Source organism: Synchiropus splendidus, chromosome 8 (genome assembly GCF_027744825.2).
Source record: "Synchiropus splendidus isolate RoL2022-P1 chromosome 8, RoL_Sspl_1.0, whole genome shotgun sequence".
Classification (NCBI taxonomy): domain Eukaryota; kingdom Metazoa; phylum Chordata; class Actinopteri; order Syngnathiformes; family Callionymidae; genus Synchiropus; species Synchiropus splendidus.
In genome coordinates, this window is record NC_071341.1 from 21,604,098 (window position 1) to 21,625,144 (window position 21,047).

The window sequence follows — 21,047 nt, forward strand, 5'->3', positions numbered from 1 at the left end:
GAAGTATTACATCATTGTTATTATCATTATTATTGTGATTTAGATTATTGTAGAACTTGTTTTTTTTACGTTTTCTCACGCCATTATCACACTGATGAATACACTTTAACTTTAAAACACTAAATGTGGTTGTCAATACACAAGGGACTGTTGCATGCGCATTGTGGAAAGGGGGAAAAAATTCCACCCATCGCACCACTCAACTCTTTAAAGCTAGTGTTTGAGACTCTGTAAAATGAAATTTATACATAAAAACTTTTGGAAAATGTATTGTAAAATGGAGTGCATGGAATTATTTGTGAAAATCTATGCTGAGTGACAATGTATTGATTTAGTTGCAGATGGTTTTTTTTTTTTTTTTTTTTTTCGCTTCCTGTTTGTGAAGAAAATGAACTTGCTATGACCCAGTTTGGCTCAACCGCTTGAACAACCTACGCTTCTTTTGAAATGTCACAGAGGTTTTTCTGAGTCATTTCGTTTAAAAAGGGGATAAACAGCAACAACAAAAATCATTTAAATAATACTCCTGCGTTGTGTGAGATGACGTGGACTCGAGTGTGGTTGAGTGACGCATCTTTGTCACAGTATTATTATTTCATATAATATATATATATATTAGATATTACTAATAATGAATTAATAATAATACTGATCTTCACAGGAATCTCCACATAAAATACACGATGACTGGATGTACTGTATGTATGTGTTCACTACAGGTAGAAGAGGAGCAGTTTTTCTAGCAGAAATGCTTCGAGCCAAACTTGTTCCGCTGAGCGCCTGGTGGGCGTGGCTCTGTCTGGTTATAAGCGGCGTGACTTCCTGACAGTCTCGCGCATCATCGCTGACTCAGGTAGGAACACCGCCCCCCAACCCGTCCTAACCGAAACTGTTTTATTAACATGACCGAGAAGTGTAAACTCATCCTGTTTTATTCATTATTTTGTTGTTTTTACTCCAACTGTTTGATCTGGCTCTGTCGTTGTCTTTGGGGTTGCATTAGACGCCATCAAAGTGCTACATAACGCTGCGTATTTGATAAAAAAAAGATTCGTCGGTGCCTCTCAAAATCATGTCTTTACGAGAGACTTAACTTGTGAAAGGTTTATCATAGTTGTGGTCCGAACAGATGCTTTCAGTTTCACAAGCACTTCCGGCATATTTGTATTTGAGAAAATGTACTAATGAACTTAAATGACTAGAAAAAATACGTCATCATAGAGAGTGAGAGAAAATGTGTTTCTTTCTGCCACACCTAGAGATAGAGAGATGTGAAATCTTAGCAGTATTTCAATGCCTGAAATGGAATATATTGCCTGCAAAATCTGAATGTGTGACTCTTGTTTGCATGTGTTGCACATGATGCAGAATCCAACTGACACCTGCCAACTCACCGGTCACAATGGTGAACTGCTGTGGACTCGTGACGCTGAAGAATGAGCCAGGTAAGTGTCGTGTTTACACGGAAATCCAGTGATACTGCTCAACTAAATCATCATTTTGAGGGAAAATAAATCTGACAGCAGTCCAATGATCCAAGTCAAAGGCCAAACACTGTGGTAGTTTTGATATTTGTTACGAAAGGGTGCACCAAATGGCTCAGTAACTGTGTCACTAATGAAAAGGTAAAGATCAACACGGATCAAGTTATGTGCTAAATATATATCCTCATATTATCTTCCTGACTTTTGCAGATTGCAGATGTGTGTGCTGGTTGCATTTCAAACCATCCTACTAAATCAAATAAAATACATGAAATGGAGAAAGAGAAAATTGAGGAAAAGGGGGAAATTGTTTGCTTTTGCGGTGACTTGATCGGGCCAAATAAACATGTGGAAAAGGCCCGCTTGTGGACAACAGTAACCTTTTCGTTGGGTTGTCAGTTCCTCTGAAGAGCATCGCAGTAGAGCTGGAGGTCCAGGACCATGTGGCCACCGTGGTCTCCACCCTGCTCTACGAGAACAAGGAAGAAAATCCCGTCGAGGCGTGTTTCGTCTTCCCTCTGCCTGGAGATGCGGCCGTGTGTCACTTCAGCGCCAAGATTGGACAGACTGAGATTGTAGCCCAGGTGAAAGAGAAAGAGCAGGTGAGGTCTGAGGCAGGAGAGTCACAAGGTCAAGCCAGGTCAAACGAGAGTGTTGTCTTCAGGCTCGCGAGGAGTACGACGACGCCCTGAGCTCCGGTCAGCAGGCCTTCCTGCTGGAGGAGAGCGAGCAAAGTCCGGACATCTTCTCGCTGAGTGTGGGGAGTCTGCCTCCAGGAGAGAGCGCCTCCATCAGGCTGGAGTATGTCACTGAGCTGGCAGTGCAGGCAGATGACGGGCTGAGGTTTTGTCTGCCGGGTGTGCTCAACCCCCGCTACGAACCTCGAGGTGAACCCACCCAAATTCTGCCCTCATTCCTTGGACGGGACTCTAACCATCACGTGGTTCCCAGAAAGCCAAGGCGAGACCATCCAGGTGATGTCTGCGCCAGCCTCCCAGATTTCTTACACGCTGTCCTTCTCTGCACGGATGTCTTCCTCCCGCCCCGTCGCCAGGGTGGAGTCCAACTCGTCCCTGGAGCCGCTGCAGTACCTGAACACTGGCAAGACGCAGGCCACCGTACGTGCTGCTGCACTCTCTCCTCATGCTCATGATGTTTAGGGGAAGCGTGTGTGTGCAGGTCAAGTTGGCTGACGGACACAAGTTCGACAGGGACATCGAACTGCTGATTTATTACGAAGACGCTCACCAGCCGTCTGCTGTGGTGGAGGCCGGACAAGCCTCTGCCAAACCTGGTAGGGGCCAATGCCACATGGCAGCAGGTGCCTGAGTTCCTGTCACTCTGCTGGTGCAGCGTCTCCCTGCTCTCCCAGGCTCCATGATGGCCGACCCAGTGGTGATGGTCAGCTTGTACCCAGAGTTCCCTAAGGATGTGATGTCATCCATGTCTTCATGTGGAGAGTTTGTCTTTCTTCTGGATCGATCAGGAAGTATGGGTCGTTGCGTGAGCAGCAGCAAGACTGAGATGCGCATCCAAAGTGCTCGGGTATGTTGACTGCTTCCTTTGATGAAACCAATCACACTAAACACTGGCGAGGATCATATGCGCTTAATCTAACAAAAAAAAGAAAGAAAAGAGACGTCTTGGTCTGAGTGGAGTTTCATGTCATCTGTAACTACACTGTGGTTTGTAGAAGCAGCAGAGGTGCATTTGTCCTGTGAAGTTGTTTGTTGTTTGTTGAAAAATACAAAAGAAAACCACAACTCCCCTGTATATATATATTAGTGTATATGTATATATAGTTATATAATTGTATTTTCTTTATTTATATAACACACACACACACACATATATATATATATATATATATATATATATATATATATTCTTTTGTATTTTGTATTTGGGCTGCAACTACCCAACTAGCTGTTTTGGTTGTTGACTAGTCACCGACTAACTTAACGATTCGTACAGGTTGATGAAAAAAGAAAGGGATATATGTGGATTGTGGATTGTGGTTTCAAATATTGCTTTGTTATATTTCAGTTCTCATTGCTCAAAATGTGGAGTGAAAGGTGTGTGTCCTTTGATCTTCTAATGAAGTGGTCCCACAATGGTCCTGCGGTCGCAGTCTACTGCGCAGAGAGTGATGTCATCACGACTAGTCAACTCATGGAACCGTCGGCGACAAATTTAAGAGTCGATTTGAGTCGACTTTATCGAGTAGTTGTTGCAGCCTGGAATGGAATGTGTGCAGGAGACTGCTCATTGATCGTCCGTGTCTCATGCGTAAGATCAAGGTCCATCTAGTAGTGACAATGGAATGTAAAGCCAATAGATGAGCGAAGTGAACTGTTGGAGCTGGCTAATGTTGGCAACTTCTGTGTGTTTTGATTTTTCTTTATGCTGAAGTCGCTCATCATTGTCCGTGTATGTTGGGAAATGATGGAGAAAGAGGTGTGTGTGTGCTCAGAAGAGAGAGGAACAAGACTGTTGCACAACAGGTTTCAGAGGCTGGTCAGGTGAAGGCAGTCTATTTCCGTGTTTATTTTTGAGACTCAAGAATTTTGTGACACGAGAATCTTAATTCAACACACACTGCTCCTCCAGCAGTCTCAGACTCTGCTGGCCTCCGTCTCACAACAGACCGATTTTTGAGCTTCAGCAATCGGTTTGGGAAAGAATATTCGTAGAAGTTCTTTGATATCCAGCGCTTTCAACTATGTGTATCGTGACTTCAATATCAAGACGGGACAGTGTCCGTTCACTGAATGTATGTCAAGATTCCCTGTAAACCATTACAGCGGTCACCACAGCCGACAACAAACACGGATCCCAATGAGGATGTTTTAGATGCTCCAAAATTCACACTTCAGTCAGATGTTTTCATTTTTACAAGGCAGCCTGAAAGATTTGTCATAACTCATGACGCATGCATTCTTTGGCTGCCAAACCTTTGAAGACACGCCGCAGTCCCTGACAATGAAATCCTCCAACTCTCATGTTAAACCCACCCCAGACGCTGTGGGTGAACCTTCAACAGTCCGACACAACGCCAGTATGTGGGGAGACCCTCGACAATAGGCTCACTTCACCCAAACTTACTGACTATAAAATGTCAAGGTCAAGGATTTAAAAATGGCACTGGTGATTACAACAATGTTAAACAGGCTACGTCTACAAAATAATTTGTAATGTATTTCACCAAATTATTAGCGAGTTTCTGACCTTTGACTGCTCTGACACTGATGACTCTGTCCTCACAGGACACTCTGGTGTTTCTGCTGAAGAGTTTGCCGATGGGCTGCTACTTCAACATCTACAGTTTTGGCACGGCATTCGAACACGTTTTCCCGTAAGTGACTCAGCCCGGTTACTCTGAACAAGTCCTGCATAACAGTGTTTTATTTTGACAACAGCAAGAGTGTGGAATACAGCCAGAAGACCATGGATGAGGCCTTGAAGAAAGTGGGCAAAATGGGCGCTGACCTTGGAGGAACTGAGATTTTGGAACCTCTCAAAAGCATTTACAAGCAGAGCTGCATCCCCAAACATCCCAGACAAGTAAGAACTCACTCATACGGTCTTTATTGATTTGTTGATGTCAAAGAAAAAAAGAAAACTAAGAATGTACAGTAGTTCTCCCAGAAAAGCTGCTTCACCTGTTTGTGTAGATTCCTCATGAGTTAGCAGTTCATCTCTCTCACCACACCTTTTCCTGCCACTGAAGCTATTTTAAACTGCAGCTCTGACAGTAATCATCACAACTAATACTGTGCCAACTCTCCTCCCAGCTATTTGTCTTCACAGACGGTGGAGTGTCAAACACCAAAGCAGTCATTGATCTGGTGAAGAGCAATGCTGGCTCTCACAGGTGACACAGCAGCTTCGCAACACAACACCCGATATGAGATATCCATCTGGTCAGCATGAAAATATCTGCAGCTGGGTCGCAGGGGCAGCAGTCCAAGCCAAGAAACCCTGAGATCTCATCCATCATTTACAGTGTTGTCACAGTTACTTTGAAAAAGTAATCCGACTACTGGTTACTCCCTCAAAAACTTAGTTACATTACAGATTACTTGTAACTAAGTAACTAAGACAGATTACAAGGTACTTGTCAAGTTACATTTAGCAGCTGATGACAGCTCTCATTGCCTAAACAAGATTTTTATGTCACATTTGATCGTTTTTCCTTTTTGTCAGCACAATCTTTTTATATGAATGAATTATATGAATTATATTATATGAATGAATGTTTTATTTTGACACACTCTAACCCATTGGAGAAAAAGTCACACACACCAAAAGGTACAAGTATGAAACAAAGTGATATATTGACATCTTTATAATAGGCATGTAGGGAATGGCCAATTATTATCTCTCTCACTCCGTCACTTACTGCCGTGTTGCCGGCAGCTTGACACGTAAGCTGCCCGCGTGTCCGGCACATGACGCCATGCTCAAAGACGCAGTTTCAGAAACAAATGTTAATATTTCACTTCCCGCCAATGGCAACAAGTTACAAGTAACTTTACTCTGATTACTGGCTTTGGTTCTGTGGTATGTGTGGCCACTGTGTCTCAGGTGTCCCATCTCGTGGAGAACGTGAGAACTGCAGAGAGAAGGCAAATTGAATGAGGTTTATTAATATTGTAGAAGTGTCATGTGTTCTCAGCTCAACAGTCAATGAGTGATGTCAATAATACCTTGTCCATGACGGTTTGAATGATATATTTATGAAGGAGGCCAGAAAAGATTCCCAGAATATCTGGTTGCAGGTGTTTCTCTTTCGGGATCGGGGAAGGAGCCAGCACCGCTCTCATCAACGGGCTGGCTAAAGAAGGAGGAGGCCACGCTCAGTTCATCACTGGAGCCGAGCGGATGCAGCCAAAGGTGGGAAACTTCATCACCCAATCCCGACCGTCATAAGACCAGTCTCTTGTTCACCCCTCAGGTGATGCAGTCGCTGAGATTCTCCCTGCAGCCTGCGGTGGTGGACATCTCAGTCACATGGGACATGCCGTCCGTCACCACATTGTCTCCCCCCATCACAACGCTCTTCCAGGGTCAGAGGTCAATTATTTACGCTCAACTGTCGGGGGAGGTAAGTCCGGAGCATCAGAGAGCTGTTAACTTGTCAGTGTTGCACAACTTAGGTTCACGTCTCCCATGTTGGATCCCTCTCCTGCCAAACAGATTGTTGGTTAAACAATGTCTCCTCCTATTTTGAATTCTCTTTGTGTCCTCAGACCACAGAAGCCGAGGGAGGCGTGACAGTGAAGTACTCCCTCGCAGGTCAGCCATCCCAGAACCAGCTCCGCTTCAGTCTGGCGCCCACAGGGGACACAGGGTGAGTCCATGACGTCGCTCTCTTCTCCAGCAGGGGGGCGGGGCTGATGCGATGCCTTCTTCACCGCTGCAGACTGACAGTCCACAGATTGGCTGCTCGCACTCTCATCCGCTCTCTGGAGACGCAGGAAAGCAGGAAGCAGGATGAAGTGAAACCAGAGGTGGTGGATCTCAGCGTCCAGTCAGGAGTGAGCAGCTCCTTCACCTCATTCATTGCTGTCAACAAAAGCAGCAATGAAGCTGTCAAGGGCCCTCTGTTGCAACGGAATGTTCTGATGGCAGGTAAGTAGAGAGGAGTCCTTCCACTGAACTGTTGTTATACACAGTCTTCCGGCTTGATCAAGTCGTTGGTTGCAGGGACATGGTTGATGGAAGTAGGTCATTCAAACACCCAGATGCTAGCAGGCTGTTTTGAAATAAGGCAGCAAACATAGCGCCGTCGACATTTCTGTGTTTAGTTGTTTCACGAATGATTGACCTGGAATGTCTTCTTCTCTCTGCAGCCCAAGTCGACATATGTTCGGCACTGATCGGTAGGCTGCCATCGCTGCAATACTTTGGTGTTGAACTGAGTGAAACATTAGTCTGTCTGGTGTGGAAACTAGTTTCCCAGACCTTTTCTGGATGCGGTGGCTCAGACTTGGGGACTTTTAAAGTAGAGTTTCTTCCACCTCAGCCTGCTAGCAAAAATAAAAAGTGTCTTATCTCAGGCAGACCATGAAATACTCATCCATGCTTTTATGACTCCACCACATGAATTCTGATCCCTGTTTAACTATTTTGCTTGCAAGCGCTGTGTGCCGTGCAGCGAACTGCACTGGGGAGCAGGAGGAGCGAGCTTCCTGCCAAAATGCTCCTCCGATTACAAAACTATGAGTTAGTTTTGCAAATGATTGTTTAAAGTGCAGAACTGATGCGCAGTTTCTGCCTGTCATCAGCATCAGATGGGTAACCGCAAGATTACGCCGGTAAACAAATGGCCAAGCTACGACTGCAAAATGGTTGAAAAACGGCAAATTTACATCATGTTTGGCGAAAATACCGAGTACAAGTAGGACGTTACACAGGCACTAATGATTGGGCTACGTCCTGCTGAGAAAAACTTCACATCCATTTTTTTATGTTTTGCAGTTCAGGGCGTCCTCCGAACACCCAGACGCCCTGCTAGCTAAAAACATGCTAGCAGGCAATTTTGAAATAAGGCAGCAAACACAACACCGTCGACATTTCTGTGTTTAATTGTTTCACGAATGATTGACCTGGAATGTCTTCTTCTCTCTGCAGCCCAAGTCAACATATGTTCGGCACGGAGCGGTAGGCTGCCATCACTGCAATACTTTGGTGTTGAACTGAGTGAAACATTAGTCTGTCTGGTGTGGAAACTAGTTTCCCAGACCTTTTCTGGACGCGGTGGCTCAGACTTGGGGACTTTTAAAGTAGAGTTTCTTCCACCTCAGCCTGCTAGCAAAAATAAAAAGTGTCTTATCTCAGGCAGACCATGAAAAACTCATCCATGCTTTTATGACTCCACCACATGAATTCTGATCCCTGTTTAACTATTCTGTTGCAAGCGCTGTGTGCCGTGCAGCGAACTGCACTGGGGAGCAGGAGGAGCGAGCTTCCTGCCAAAATGCTCCTCCGATTACAAAACTATGAGTTAGTTTTGCAAATGCTAGCTAAAAACATGCTAGCAGGCTGTTTTGAAATAAGGCAGCAAACATAGCGCCGTCGACATTTCTGTGTTTAGTTGTTTCACGAATGATTGACCTGGAATGTCTTCTTCTCTCAGCAGCCCCACGCATGATGAAAATGTGTTCAGCACTGAGCGGTAGGCTGCCATCACTGCAATACTTTGGTGTTGAACTGAGTGAAACATTAGTCTGTCTGGTGTGGAAACTAGTTTCCCAGACCATTTCTGCATGCGGTGGCTCAGACTTAGGGACTTTGTGGGAAACAATAAACGTAAATTCTAATCAGCTCATCAACAATGTGTAGAAATTGTGTACAACAACTATTATAAAATGATTTCAGTTTTAGAGACTTTCATATCGCTGAAGAATGGGTGACATATCACCCATCCCTAGATTGCAACACTTGCTTTTGAATTTAACTCAATTATCATAAAATGTTGTTTTCAGCCGCAGAGACGTGCTCCATGGACTCCGGCCAATATGGTAAGTGACAAATGTAATATAAACTGAGACATGGTTGATGGAAGTAGGTCAGTCAAAGAGATTTTTTTTTCATTGAAAAATGAAATGGTATGCTACAGGGACGGGCGATCACTTATCGTACACAATATACCACCAAACACAATCTCCACGATGACAACTCTGCATCTCACCATAAATTCGATAAACACGTGGACTTGCGCACATGCACGTGACGAGACCGTGACGGCTCCAGCTCCACGGCGTGTGACAGTTGTGGAGAGTGTGGTGCACTGGTCGACTCGGAGTCTCTGGATCCCTGTTTATTTGATGAGATACAGTGGTCCTCATTGCAGTTGAGGGCGTCCTCCGAACACCCAGACGCCCTGCTAGCTAAAAACATGCTAGCAGGCTGTTTTGAAATAAGGCAGCAAACATAACACCGTTGACATTTCTGTGTTTTGTTGTTTCACGAATGATTGACCTGGAATGTCTTCTTCTCTCTGCAGCCCAAGCCTTGATGTGTTCGATACCGAAAGGTAGGCTCCCATCACTGCAATACTTTGGTGTTGAACTGAGTGTCTGGTGTGGAAACTGCAGTTTCCCAGACGTTTTCTGGACGCGGTGGCTCAGACTTAGGGACTTCGTGGGAAACAATAAACGTAAATTCTAATCAGCTCATCAACAATGTGTACAAATTGTGTACAAACAAACTATTATAAAACGATTTGAGTTTTAGAGACTTTCATATCGCTGAAGAATGGGTGACATGAAAGCAGCTGGGATCTGATCCTGATCCATCGTAACTCTACAGCTAACCAAATGGGGATCGCTGGAATCCTTATTCAACTCTGAGTCTCTGGACACCTGTTTATTTGATGAGATGGAGTGGTCCTCATAGGATAGGTTCTCTGACGCCCTCGCCTGCCTTGGTTCACATCAACATATTGGACATATTGGATATTGGACGGAGCAGAGCTCCGGTAATGGCGGCGGCACCATCAGTTAGGGACAATCAACAAATTCTAAAGTATTAGTGAACTCTTCAATAAGGCAATGAAAAACAACCATTTTAGGAGAGAGAATTGTTTGTTTTTCATCCCACAAGACAAAGGACTCACAGTTTGTATAATGATTTGGAGAATAGAATATGACTAAATGATCATTTCTTCACATGATTTCTAATATTTCTTCAATAGCATCTAGGAAATGTGTCCAGACTGGTCCACAGTTCAAGTCAAGTGTTCAGAGACATGAGATACAGCAGACCGACGGCTCAATTTCATTAATTTTGTCCATATCACCCATCCCTAGATTGCAACACTTGTTTTTGAATTTAACTCAATTATCATAAAATGTTGTTTTCAGCTGCAGACATGTGCTCCAAGAACTTCGTACAACTTGGTAAGTGACAAATCTATCGAGACTTTTCCTTTTTCTCCATCACAACCTTGAAGACGTCACTTACTGGATTTGGTTTCAAAGTGGGATTTTTTTACGAGTGAGTTTGGCAGTTGCTTTCATTACCTGTTACTTCCAGGCCTCAGGATTCATGTATAGCAGGTGACGCATCATAACTCTCTGCAGTGCAATGGTCTCAGCAGTGTCTGGGTCTGTTTGAAGTACAGTGCATGACCAAGACAAAGTTATCTTGTTCTCTCTGCAGGCGGTGCGCCAACAAGAAGCAAAAGTTTCGGCTTTGGTTTTCTTCAAAAACTGAGATTAAAACCAAGAGGTAGGCCAGTAACATAACAATACCTCTGTGCAGTTTGACTTGCTAAGAGACGTGGAGGCCAAAGATCTGATCAAATCTGATCCAAATAATGGGAACTATACTCAGGCCTTGCTGTGTTCTGCATTGACGCTTCTGTTAAACGACGGGTCAGAAGATTTTGCTTTCAACACACCAACTGGGATCACTGTCAATGGAGGATTCATGAAATCAGGATGGGGATCAGAACAGGAAATCAGACCTTAAGTCCGATTCAAAACGCTCAGGTTGCTGCTGACGTGTTTGGAAAATTGACGTGTACGTTTTAAGTCCATTGGCAAGAATTCAAACACCATCCAATAGAAGAGAACCAGGGCTTTGCACTCAGCTAACTGACACGAGTGTAGTCTCCTGCAGTTCTGCCACAGACCCTGGCTGCTGCCCGGAGAGAACCACACTTGAGAGTTTACAAGAAGTAGAAGGCTCCTGTTCAGAGAGCGATAACGAATAGAAATGTCATTTTCAGCAGTCTTAATGGAACCATTCTGTGCCAAAATCTCATAACTTCCTAATTTAGTTTACCATTGTCTTAGTTTTCACAGTGTGAATATCACAGACAAAAGCATAGTGCTATAGTAGCTTGGAAATGACTGGCAGCAGGCCAGTGCAGTGGGCTGTTTTGAAATAGGGCAGCAAATATAACACCGTCGACATTTCTGTGTTTAGTTGTTTCACGAATGATTGACCTGGAATGTCTTCTTCTCTCTGCAGCCCAAGTCAACATATGTTCAGCACCGAATGGTAGGCTGCCATCACTGCAATACTTTGGTGTTGAACTGAGTGAAACATTAGTCTGTCTGGTGTGGAAACTAGTTTCCCAGACGTTTTCTGCATGCGGTGGCTCAGACTTGGGGACTTTTAAAGTAGAGTTTCTTCCACCTCAGCCTGCTAGCAAAAATAAAAAGTGTCTTATCTCAGGCAGACCATGAAATACTCATCCATGCTTTTATGACTCCACCACGTGAATTCTGATCCCTGTTTAACTATTCTGCTTGCAAGCGCTGTGTGCCGTGCAGCGAACTGCACTGGGGAGCAGGAGGAGCGAGCTTCCTGCCAAAATGCTCCTCCGATTACAAAACTATGAGTTAGTTTTGCAAATGCTAGCTAAAAACATGCTAGCAGGCTGTTTTGAAATAAGGCAGCAAACATAGCGCCGTCGACATTTCTGTGTTTAGTTGTTTCACGAATGATTGACCTGGAATGTCTTCTTCTCTCAGCAGCCCCACGCATGATGAAAATGTGTTCAGCACCGAACGGTAGGCTGCCATCACTGCAATACTTTGGTGTTGAACTGAGTGAAACATTAGTCTGTCTGGTGTGGAAACTGCATTTTCCCAGACCATTTCTGCATGCGGTGGCTCAGACTTAGGGACTTTGTGGGAAACAATAAACGTAAATTCTAATCAGCTCATCAACAATGTGTACAAATTGTGTACCAACAAACTATTATAAAATGATTTGAGTTTTAGAGACTTTCATATCACTGAAGAATGGGTGACATGAAAGTAGCTGGGATCTGATCCTGACGTCAGATCTTAACTCTACAGCTAACCAAATGGGAATCGCTGGAATCCTCATTCCCTTCTGATGGTTCTCTGGAGGCTGAAAGTAGAAAACATTCATCGGTTTCAATCAGTCGCCCCAGTCTGAGGTCAAGAGCACTCTGGAGCAGGTTTTCATCCAGGATGTCTCTGTACATTGCCGAGTCTCCCAGTTCCTGCTGCTGAAAACATCTCCACAGCACGATGCTGCCACCACCATGCTTCACTGCTGGGATGGTATTGGCCTGCTGATAAGCAGTGCCTGGTTTCCTCAAAACATGACGCCTGGCATTCACGCCAAAGACTTCAATCTTTGTCTCATCAGACCAGAGAATTTTCTTTCTCATGGTCTGAGAGTACTTCAGGTGCAAACTCCAGGTGGGCTGCCATGTGCCTTTCACTGAGGAGTGGCTTCCGTCTGGCCACTCTACCAAACAGGCCTTATTGGTGGATTGCTGCTGAGATGGTTGTCCACCTGGAAGGTTCTCCTCTGGAGCTCTGACAGAGTGACCATCAGGTTCTTAGTCACCTCCCTGACTAATGTCCTTCTCCCCCGATGGCTCAGCTCTAGGAAGAGTTCTGGTGCTTCCCATCTTCTTGCATTTATGGATGATGGAGGCCCCTGTTCACTGGCCACTCATTGGGACCTTCAAATTTTTCTGTCACCTTCCCCAGATTTGTGCCTCGAGACAGTCCTGTCTCGGAGGTCTACAGACAAATGAATTCTGATCCCTGTTTAACTATTTTGCTTGCAAGCGCTGTGTGCCGTGCAGCGAACTGCACTGGGGAGCAGGAGGAGCGAGCTTCCTGCCAAAATGCTCCTCCGATTACAAAACTATGAGTTAGTTTTGCAAATGATTGTTTAAAGTGCAGAACTGATCTGCAGTTTCTGCCTATCATCAGCATCAGATGGGTAACCGCAAGATTACGCCGGTAAACAAATATGGTGCCAAGCTACGACTGCAAAAGGGTTGAAAAACGGCTGGCCTGCTGGCAGACCAGTGCACTGGGCTGTTGAAAGAAGGCAGCAAACGTAACACTGTAACCAAATGGGGCTTGCTGGAATCCTTATTCGAACCCTTCAGATGCTGATGGTTCTCTGGAGTCTGAAAGTAGAAAACATTCGTTGGATTCAACTCCCGTTTCAATGAAACGATGATTTTCACAACTCGGGTGCCTGTTCCGCAGTCGATGGTTCACAGGCCAGTAGTTCTAATCCTGAAAGCTGGTGGAGTAGACACAGTGACACAGCGACACCTAGAGGCTGGATATTACCTCCGTCTACCGAACTTCCACTCAACAAGCAGTCACAGTTACCATGACAATGAGTGGCACCTTTTCGACGCAGTTTCACCAAGTGTAAGATGCCTGACATCCATATTGTTCACTGAATGTGTTTTTGCTCTTCTTGTTTCGCAGATGACCTGGTGGAAGGTAAGTCATCATGTGAACTGTGACCGTGACTGTGGGTGGGTGGGTGTCTATGAGAGGTAAAACCCATCTTGCCTTCCTGACAGAAGCTTCTCAGAACTATAGGGAAGCCGACCTCATGCACAGCGTCACTTTCCCGTGGAGTGCCACAAGGCTCCAGTCTGGGACCCTCACTGTTTTCTTTGTACCTGCTCCCCTTGGGCCACATTTTCAGGAAACATGGACATCGGTTCCACTTTTATGCTAATGACTCCCATAAGTACTTTCCCTTGTCACAACATTCAATCATCAAGCCAAGTTTTAATGACCTCACTGCACAGTTTAAACAACGGGAAAACACAGTGATTCTACTTGGTCACAGAGTCTCCAGTTTTAAAACCCTCTGTCACCAATCTTGGTGTTTTAATGGATCCATTTGTTACTTGTGAACAGCAAATTAGCTCAGTTTTAACATAGCGTTTCTTCCATCTCAAGCACTTAGCAGAAATAAGAAGTGTCTTATCTCGGGTGGACCATGAAAACTCATCCCTGCTTCTATGACTCCACGCCTGGACTACTGTAATGCGCTTTGTTACGGGTTTGGCAGACCTCTCTCGCCAGCTGCTTTGAATATAACTGCCATGTACTACACTCACTGGAAGCTGCACTACTGAGAGAAACACCAACACTAACAACTTCAAGCTATTCCAACCAAGTGCATCGCCTGTGGCATCAGCTGGCAGAATAGTGATGGGCGGAGGCTTCGTGAAACAGTGTCCTCATTTTCAGAGACCACTAGATGGCGCTCTCTGCTCTAAAAGCTCTGGATTCAATAAAAATTCACCTTATTTTCAAATCAACCTACTGAGCTCTAAAAATAAGGACACTGTTTCATGAAGCCTCATTGGCCCATCACTATCAAAAAATAACTTATACTTGGAGGGTTTTATGAAGCTATGTTGTGTTTTAAGATGAAAACTGTAACTATAGTGATGCCTATGCTACCTACACACAGTTATAAGGTATTGATAATCCACCATTAAATTTCACTGAATCATCATCTGACTGTCATCTCAAATGATTGTAACTATTTTTCCTAGAAAGCAGCCGTGACAGCCCACCACCCAAAGACCTGCTGTTGCAGGTGGTGACCCTACAGAAAGCATCCGGCTGCTGGGAGCTGGACTCCAACCTGGCAGCTGTGTTCTCCAAGTCTGTGTCAGAGGTGGAAAAACCAAAACCTCAGGAAGTGAGTAGTAGTGTGCACTGTGGAGCTCCAGCAGGGGGCACTATAGAAGCATGAACCACGTATCAGATCCACCAGCGTTTTTCAACCTTTTTTCAAGCCACACCACCCTTGGTTCATTGAAAAAATCCCTGGTCTCACCACCAAAGGAACCTAGGCCAAACTTGTGCTTAAAGTCCTATAGAAAATCCCTATTCATTTGTGGAAAAACTGACACTCGCTTGTTATTTTGCCAGGCTATTTTCTGAAACAAATATATTTGTTTCGAATGTGTCCAGAAATGGGTGGCAATATGGCAAAACATATCATGGTAAAAATAACTGTTTCGATTTTTTTTACATGATTTTATTGTAGTTTTGAGTTTCCAGACAAATCCTTAGCATTCTTTGCCTGAACTTGCTTCATAAAAACAATTGATTTTTCTCTATTTTACATTTTGGAGGGCATTTATTATGTTTTGCATTTAGTTTTTCGCCAACTTTTAAACCACAAAGCAAACTTTGACTGAGATACACTACAGAGTAGTTTAGTAGTTCATCTTTTTTACCTTTCATCACATATTTTCTCTTCACTCCCGACAGTAAAAACGGACTTGCTTATGTTCCCATGTGTAAATGCTTTGACTGGTGCATGGAAATAGTCATTCAAGGTTGCTCTGCACAGGTAACGCCGCAGGTCTGGGCCACCATGTTGGCTCTCATCTGGCTCCACGGCTTCAAGTCTGATGACAGAGAGGAGTGGGAGCTCCTGTCCATGAAGGCGGTGTCTTGGCTGAAGGCTCAGAACGGTGAGCCTCGCCGGTTATTTTGGCTCCTGTCGTGTTCTTCAACGGCCGCTCTGTTTACGTGCTGTCTGCAGCTCCAAGCTTGGACCAGTGTGTGGCAGCCGGGAACCAACTGCTGGGCTGCAGCGTGACAAAGGACCTGCTGGGAGTTTAAGGTGCCTCATGAAGGGTGACGCAACTTTTCACCCGCGTGGCTTCACTTTCGCTGATGATTCTTCCTCTGTCACTTCAAGTTCATTGTAACCGCTCTGCAAATAATAAAGGCTTCACTTCACCAGCAAACTGTTTACCCTGAAGAAGCTCCAGTATGGAGCAAATATCATGCCAAAAAATATACTGGATCTTTGAAGAGGCCTTAAAATAGCAGCACTAAAAACTCAAGTCAAAGACTTGATTCATGTCGTTTAGAGCGATGCTGTCATTATTTCTGATGGCTCCAGATTTATGTGGTACTTTATTCATTGAAATTCATTATGAATTACTACAATAGCATTGCTATTTTATTGTTAAACATTTCTATTTGAAGGCACAGTATTTTGTTGTTTTAAATCTTCAGGGTTTATGGCTTGTAAAGGAGAATTATTTGAACATTCAAACCTTTTGATAACTTCAGTGGAGGACGTTCAGCCTCCATTGAAGTTTTACGCACTCGTGTTTTGTAGCGCTCACTTCTAAATCTGGAGTTGTACATTTGACAGTCGCGCAAATGTAAGGGCTTTTCCACAGGTGACGCCACTAGGTGGCGACATCACACAGTGACGCTGGGTGGCCTTTACTTGCAGCAGAAATAATTGCAGATTCCCGTTTTGAAGTGTAAAAAAAATTGTGTTCCGCGCATGTAAATCTTAAATTATTACGCATGTCAAGCCCATCATTATAGTTTATTTACTTATGATATTAGTTAGTCTTTCCAGATCGTGATCAAAACTCTCGACAGCCATTAAATCGACGCGCAAACAAACATCTAATCAACCAGCAGTTGTTAATCCTGTTGTTTTGAATGAGTAACACACACACATACACACTCATGCTAACAATCCGGAGGTGTTTGGCATAATTCCTGTGTGAATCAACATCAATGCTTCATTTGTTTTTGTACAGCATGGATTATGACTTAAAAATATATCTTATTTTGAAGTCACTTCCGCCTTCTACACTACAGTCCTGGAGGAAGTGGAAGCTTTCAAAGTGCACAAATAAGGTTTAACAAATGTATCACAAACGCCGATAACTGGGGATGCTGCGATCAGGGTTTTTGCTGCCGATCACTGATGCCGATCACATGAACTGACAATGAATGTGCAATCGAAACGATGAGACACGTTTTAAAAGACCTCTTCAAGGAAGCAGAGTAGAAATGTACAACAGTAGAAACACCTTGCAGAATGCCGCCACTATTCTGTCAAAAGGACAACTGAAAAACTTAAAGTTCGATGTGAGACGTCACAGTTCGGTGAGTCTCTTGAGACAAAAATACATCCTGGCCGCTTGTAGCGGGACTCCGAGACAGAGAGCACTGTATTTATGGAAGTTTCCACTCTGGACGTTTTCAGAAGTTTCAGATTCAGGTGGCTGACAAATGCTCCACCTGACTCCAAAACGGCGACGGGTCCGGTCGTTTCCGAGACACCTGCTCATCTAGCTTGGTGAAATTAATGGTTGTTTCTTAGCGTTCCGAATGTCACGCTCGGACCCCAGGTGTTGTTAAGCATCAGCTGCGCTAACTGGTGCTGAGGAACCGGCGGTCTCACTTTCATGAGCCCAGAAAACTCTCTGTGCACCGCCAGGTGCTGGAGCTTTAAATGGTGTGTTTCATTTGGAGGCGCTTCCCTGCGCAGCATTGTCCCGTGCATGTGTTGCAGGATGCAAACTTTATATGACATATTGAAAGAAGCTCCACAGCAGACATGCTACTGCTGAGTGAGCAGCGAGTCGGGAGGAGCGGACGCATCACTACCAGCAGGGCTTTTTCAGAGCGCTACTGTCACACGTGATCAGTGACAGGTTGCGATCATCATCCACCGATCACACTGATAACGGCCGATAATTGTTGGTGAGCGATCGATCGCAGCATCCCTGCAAATAACCAACGCCGATTGGGTTATCAACCTGTAAACAAAACTTTATGGATAGTCTAACAGCAATACAACAACCAAAAATAACACATTGTAAAACTGTGAAATTGTTTTTATGCATGAAAAAAAAACCACCATTGATCGTCAAACTTTTATGTTGAGTTTTGACTTCACAGTTTTGTTTTATTTCTTGACACAGCAGATGCGATGCTAACAATATGTTGGCATGAAACCGCAAAAGTTCCTTGACTATCAATCATCTTTCCAAATCGCTGCGTGCGTGTGCGCGCGCAGGCGTGAGAGGGCGTGTTCACCTTCCCCAAGGTCTGTGTTCCTGTGCTCCATCTGTGGCGCTCAGGGGATTAACAGCCAATCTGTCTGTCTGCTGCCCAAAGTGCTGACCGACAGAGCCGCACCAGATTAACACGCTGCTGGGATTGGCGGAGCGGCGCGGGGGTGGGGGGCGGAAGAGTGATGGCGCCGATGTCAAAGTTGCTGCGAACTGATTTTAGCGGTGAAACAGTGACGGCTATAAAATGAACACAGTTGCTGCCTCGGCCAGTTGAGTTGGTGAAGTTGAATTTTACTTAAATTAAGATGAAAACTGTTGCCGGGGACGACAACATCAAAACCTTACGCTCAGAATACCCTGTAGTACAACTAGACAGCTTCATGTTTACACCTGCTAGTAATTTATTTGATGAATAAAACACCTTGTTACAGACCATCGCCACGTTATGATGTCACTGGAAGAAAAGCCAATCGGAGAGCGTGTTTTTTTACCCCACATTTTGTACTAAACATTGTTACTCCACGTCTTTTTTGTTCTTCACTTGAACTGCACCGTGATGCTCTCACAAATAAAATACATCAATGTGGTGAAAGCAACATTCCTTGGTGTAAAATAAATCACCATGTTACAGTTTATTTCTGAAGAAAACGTTTTTTTATTTAGTCTCATATTCCACCTCCTGATTTTCGTCTTATACATAAATGTCGTATTATTTGTGTCATTACTGATTACATTGAAAAAGGAAAGAACATAATATTAAGCAAACATGATCAAAAAATATATAAAAAATGAAATCTTTGTAATCACTATCAATCATAATGTTTTTATTATGAATATTTTGTACTTATTTATTTAATACATACTGAGAGAACAATTGAGACACAATTAACAGTGTGTGAGGGAAAATTCCAAATATATATAAATATTCAAATCATTTTTATACAAATATTTTATATAAATATTAGTCAAGTCATTTTTCATGCATTGAAAAATACTACTTTTTTCCTCACACTGAGATCAAGGAAACTAGACTGGGCTGAAAACATTTTCTCTTTAAAAATAAATAAATAAACAAAGTCACACATTCCTTTGATTCAGTACTTCTAGAAGAAGAGACGAGGGAAGAAGGGGGGGGAGATCTGGGGGTAACAGTGGGGGGTTGAGGGGGTTCAGACTTCATAAACGCTCCACAGAGGGATTACTGGGGGGTACAAAGAGAAGAAGGGGGGCATCAGGGATTTAATTTGTTCTGCCATTCCAGGACAACATGATGATGGAGCGACAACACAAGAGGCTTCTGTAACACCACACACACACACACACACTCAGCAGGAGCAGCATCTTCAGCCTCGAGAAGCTTTACATGCAACTCCAGGGATGAAAGAGATGACAAGAGCAGTGTGAGAGTGATGTACCACCGACCATACATTTATATTGAAATAGATAAATATATAGATGGGCAACATTAACGGAACTCTTACAATAACAAATACATAAAGTTGGTCTGTCAGTCAAATATCTTTCCCTAGAAATGTCATAGTTGAAAGCATAAATGCGGCAGTAAGTTTAATGGTCTGACATTGTAAGGTCAACTCAAAACACCGGTAACTATGGGGTGTTGGAGTCTGACCTTTTAGTTACCAGGAATGTGACACTGTATATAATTACATTTCTTTACATGTGAACCTTTTTTAAGTTCATTGTGTAAATAAACATCAACATATTGAAGCTTATCTTACTTTGCTGTGGCTGAGCTGATGTGTGTTGGGACACACTGGAAAGGTGAGCAGTCCATTTCAAGGAGTCATTCAAGGAGAAAAACAATTGTTAAAAAACTGTGGATAAGTTTGTCAAAAGAAAAAGAAAGGGAAAAAACAAATGTGCCATTTTTGTTTGTAATTTTTATTGCATATTTATGTTTTTTTTATGTAGTTTCATGACAAAATTGTGTTCATCTTTGCGTTTAAAAAGAAGTGAATCAGATATTAGAGTGTACTTACTGTCCATGTGCTACACAAGTCACACTGCAGCCTCACCCAAGTGGGCAGGGTCTCGCCGCTCCCCAAACTCGCTCTGCCATCCTTGCTCCACAGTGCCCCCCGCAGGCCGAGCAGTGCACTTGAGCAGTGCTGAGACAGATTCAACTAAAGTTGCTCCTCAAGCGTGTTGCTGGATGATACTAACCCAGAAGTGCATCTGACATCCACCCATCCATATATATATATATATATATAAGCGATTTGTTCGAAATTTGTTCGATTTTTCCCATTACAATGAATGGAAAAAGAAACAATGCGTTCCAAGCCTTAAAAGAGTCTTTTGTAGGAGTGAATGTAGAGTGTCTGCTGCAGGTGGCTGTTCCTCTATGTGTGTGGCCGCTGCATGTGGGAGGGGTTGCCGAGTGAGTGACGTCTCTCCAGAAGTGAAGAGGTGCCCGGTGCGTGTCCAGCTCTGAATGTGCGCTTCTGTGCAGTTTGGCTGTGACAAAGTCATAAACCAAGTCACGCTCTGTCCCAGACTCGCCTCATCCCTGTCCCAGCTCCAGCCCACAACAGGACATCAAACCCTGGAGTGAGCGCTCCAGCACCTCCCCAGTGACACTCTACCACGGTCCAGTGTGGAGACAGGAAAGGTTTTACCCCTCAATATGAAGAAAAAACAGCCAGTAAATGTAGCTAACGGGACACGTCTGCATACAGAGGCTGCGTTATACACAATAACAAAGCGCGTTGTGGGTCAGCTGATTGGTTCGCGCACGTTATGTTGCCACTAGAGAATATGTGTGGGCATGTTTTGCCATACCTGTGAGGACATTTTGGCATGTCCTCACAAGGTTTAGAGGCTTAAAACACCAGTATAAGTAGTGAGTTATAAATGGGTTTGAGTCTGGTTGAGAGTCCTGGTTCAGGTGAGCCATGTGTTTTGGGTGGTTAAGTTGAGGG

The 21,047-nt window shown here is 44.0% G+C and overlaps 1 protein-coding gene across 12 annotated transcripts; it reads left to right on the forward strand.

Moving 5' to 3' along the window:
* Positions 1-775: 775 nt before the first annotated feature.
* Positions 776-19,221, forward strand: LOC128764240 (von Willebrand factor A domain-containing protein 5A-like). Of its 12 annotated transcripts, none has more exons than XM_053873830.1 (27): positions 776-853; positions 1,369-1,445; positions 1,884-2,086; positions 2,149-2,371; positions 2,436-2,602; positions 2,664-2,778; positions 2,857-3,029; positions 4,751-4,839; positions 4,904-5,048; positions 5,279-5,358; positions 6,266-6,380; positions 6,442-6,591; positions 6,737-6,837; positions 6,910-7,118; positions 7,340-7,369; positions 8,121-8,150; positions 8,626-8,664; positions 8,975-9,010; positions 9,496-9,525; positions 10,355-10,390; positions 10,653-10,721; positions 11,469-11,498; positions 11,975-12,013; positions 13,718-13,732; positions 14,809-14,957; positions 15,618-15,741; positions 15,813-19,221. In XM_053873830.1, the coding sequence occupies exons 2-27, from the start codon at positions 1,403-1,405 to the stop codon at positions 15,890-15,892; spliced, it is 2,520 nt and encodes an 839-aa protein (XP_053729805.1). In that variant the 5' UTR covers positions 776-853; positions 1,369-1,402; the 3' UTR covers positions 15,893-19,221. The 12 variants fall into 12 exon arrangements, with proteins under 12 accessions (XP_053729805.1, XP_053729807.1, XP_053729806.1 ...); XM_053873832.1 differs by having other exon boundaries at positions 11,978-12,013; XM_053873831.1 differs by having other exon boundaries at positions 8,629-8,664.
* Positions 19,222-21,047: the final 1,826 nt, after the last annotated feature.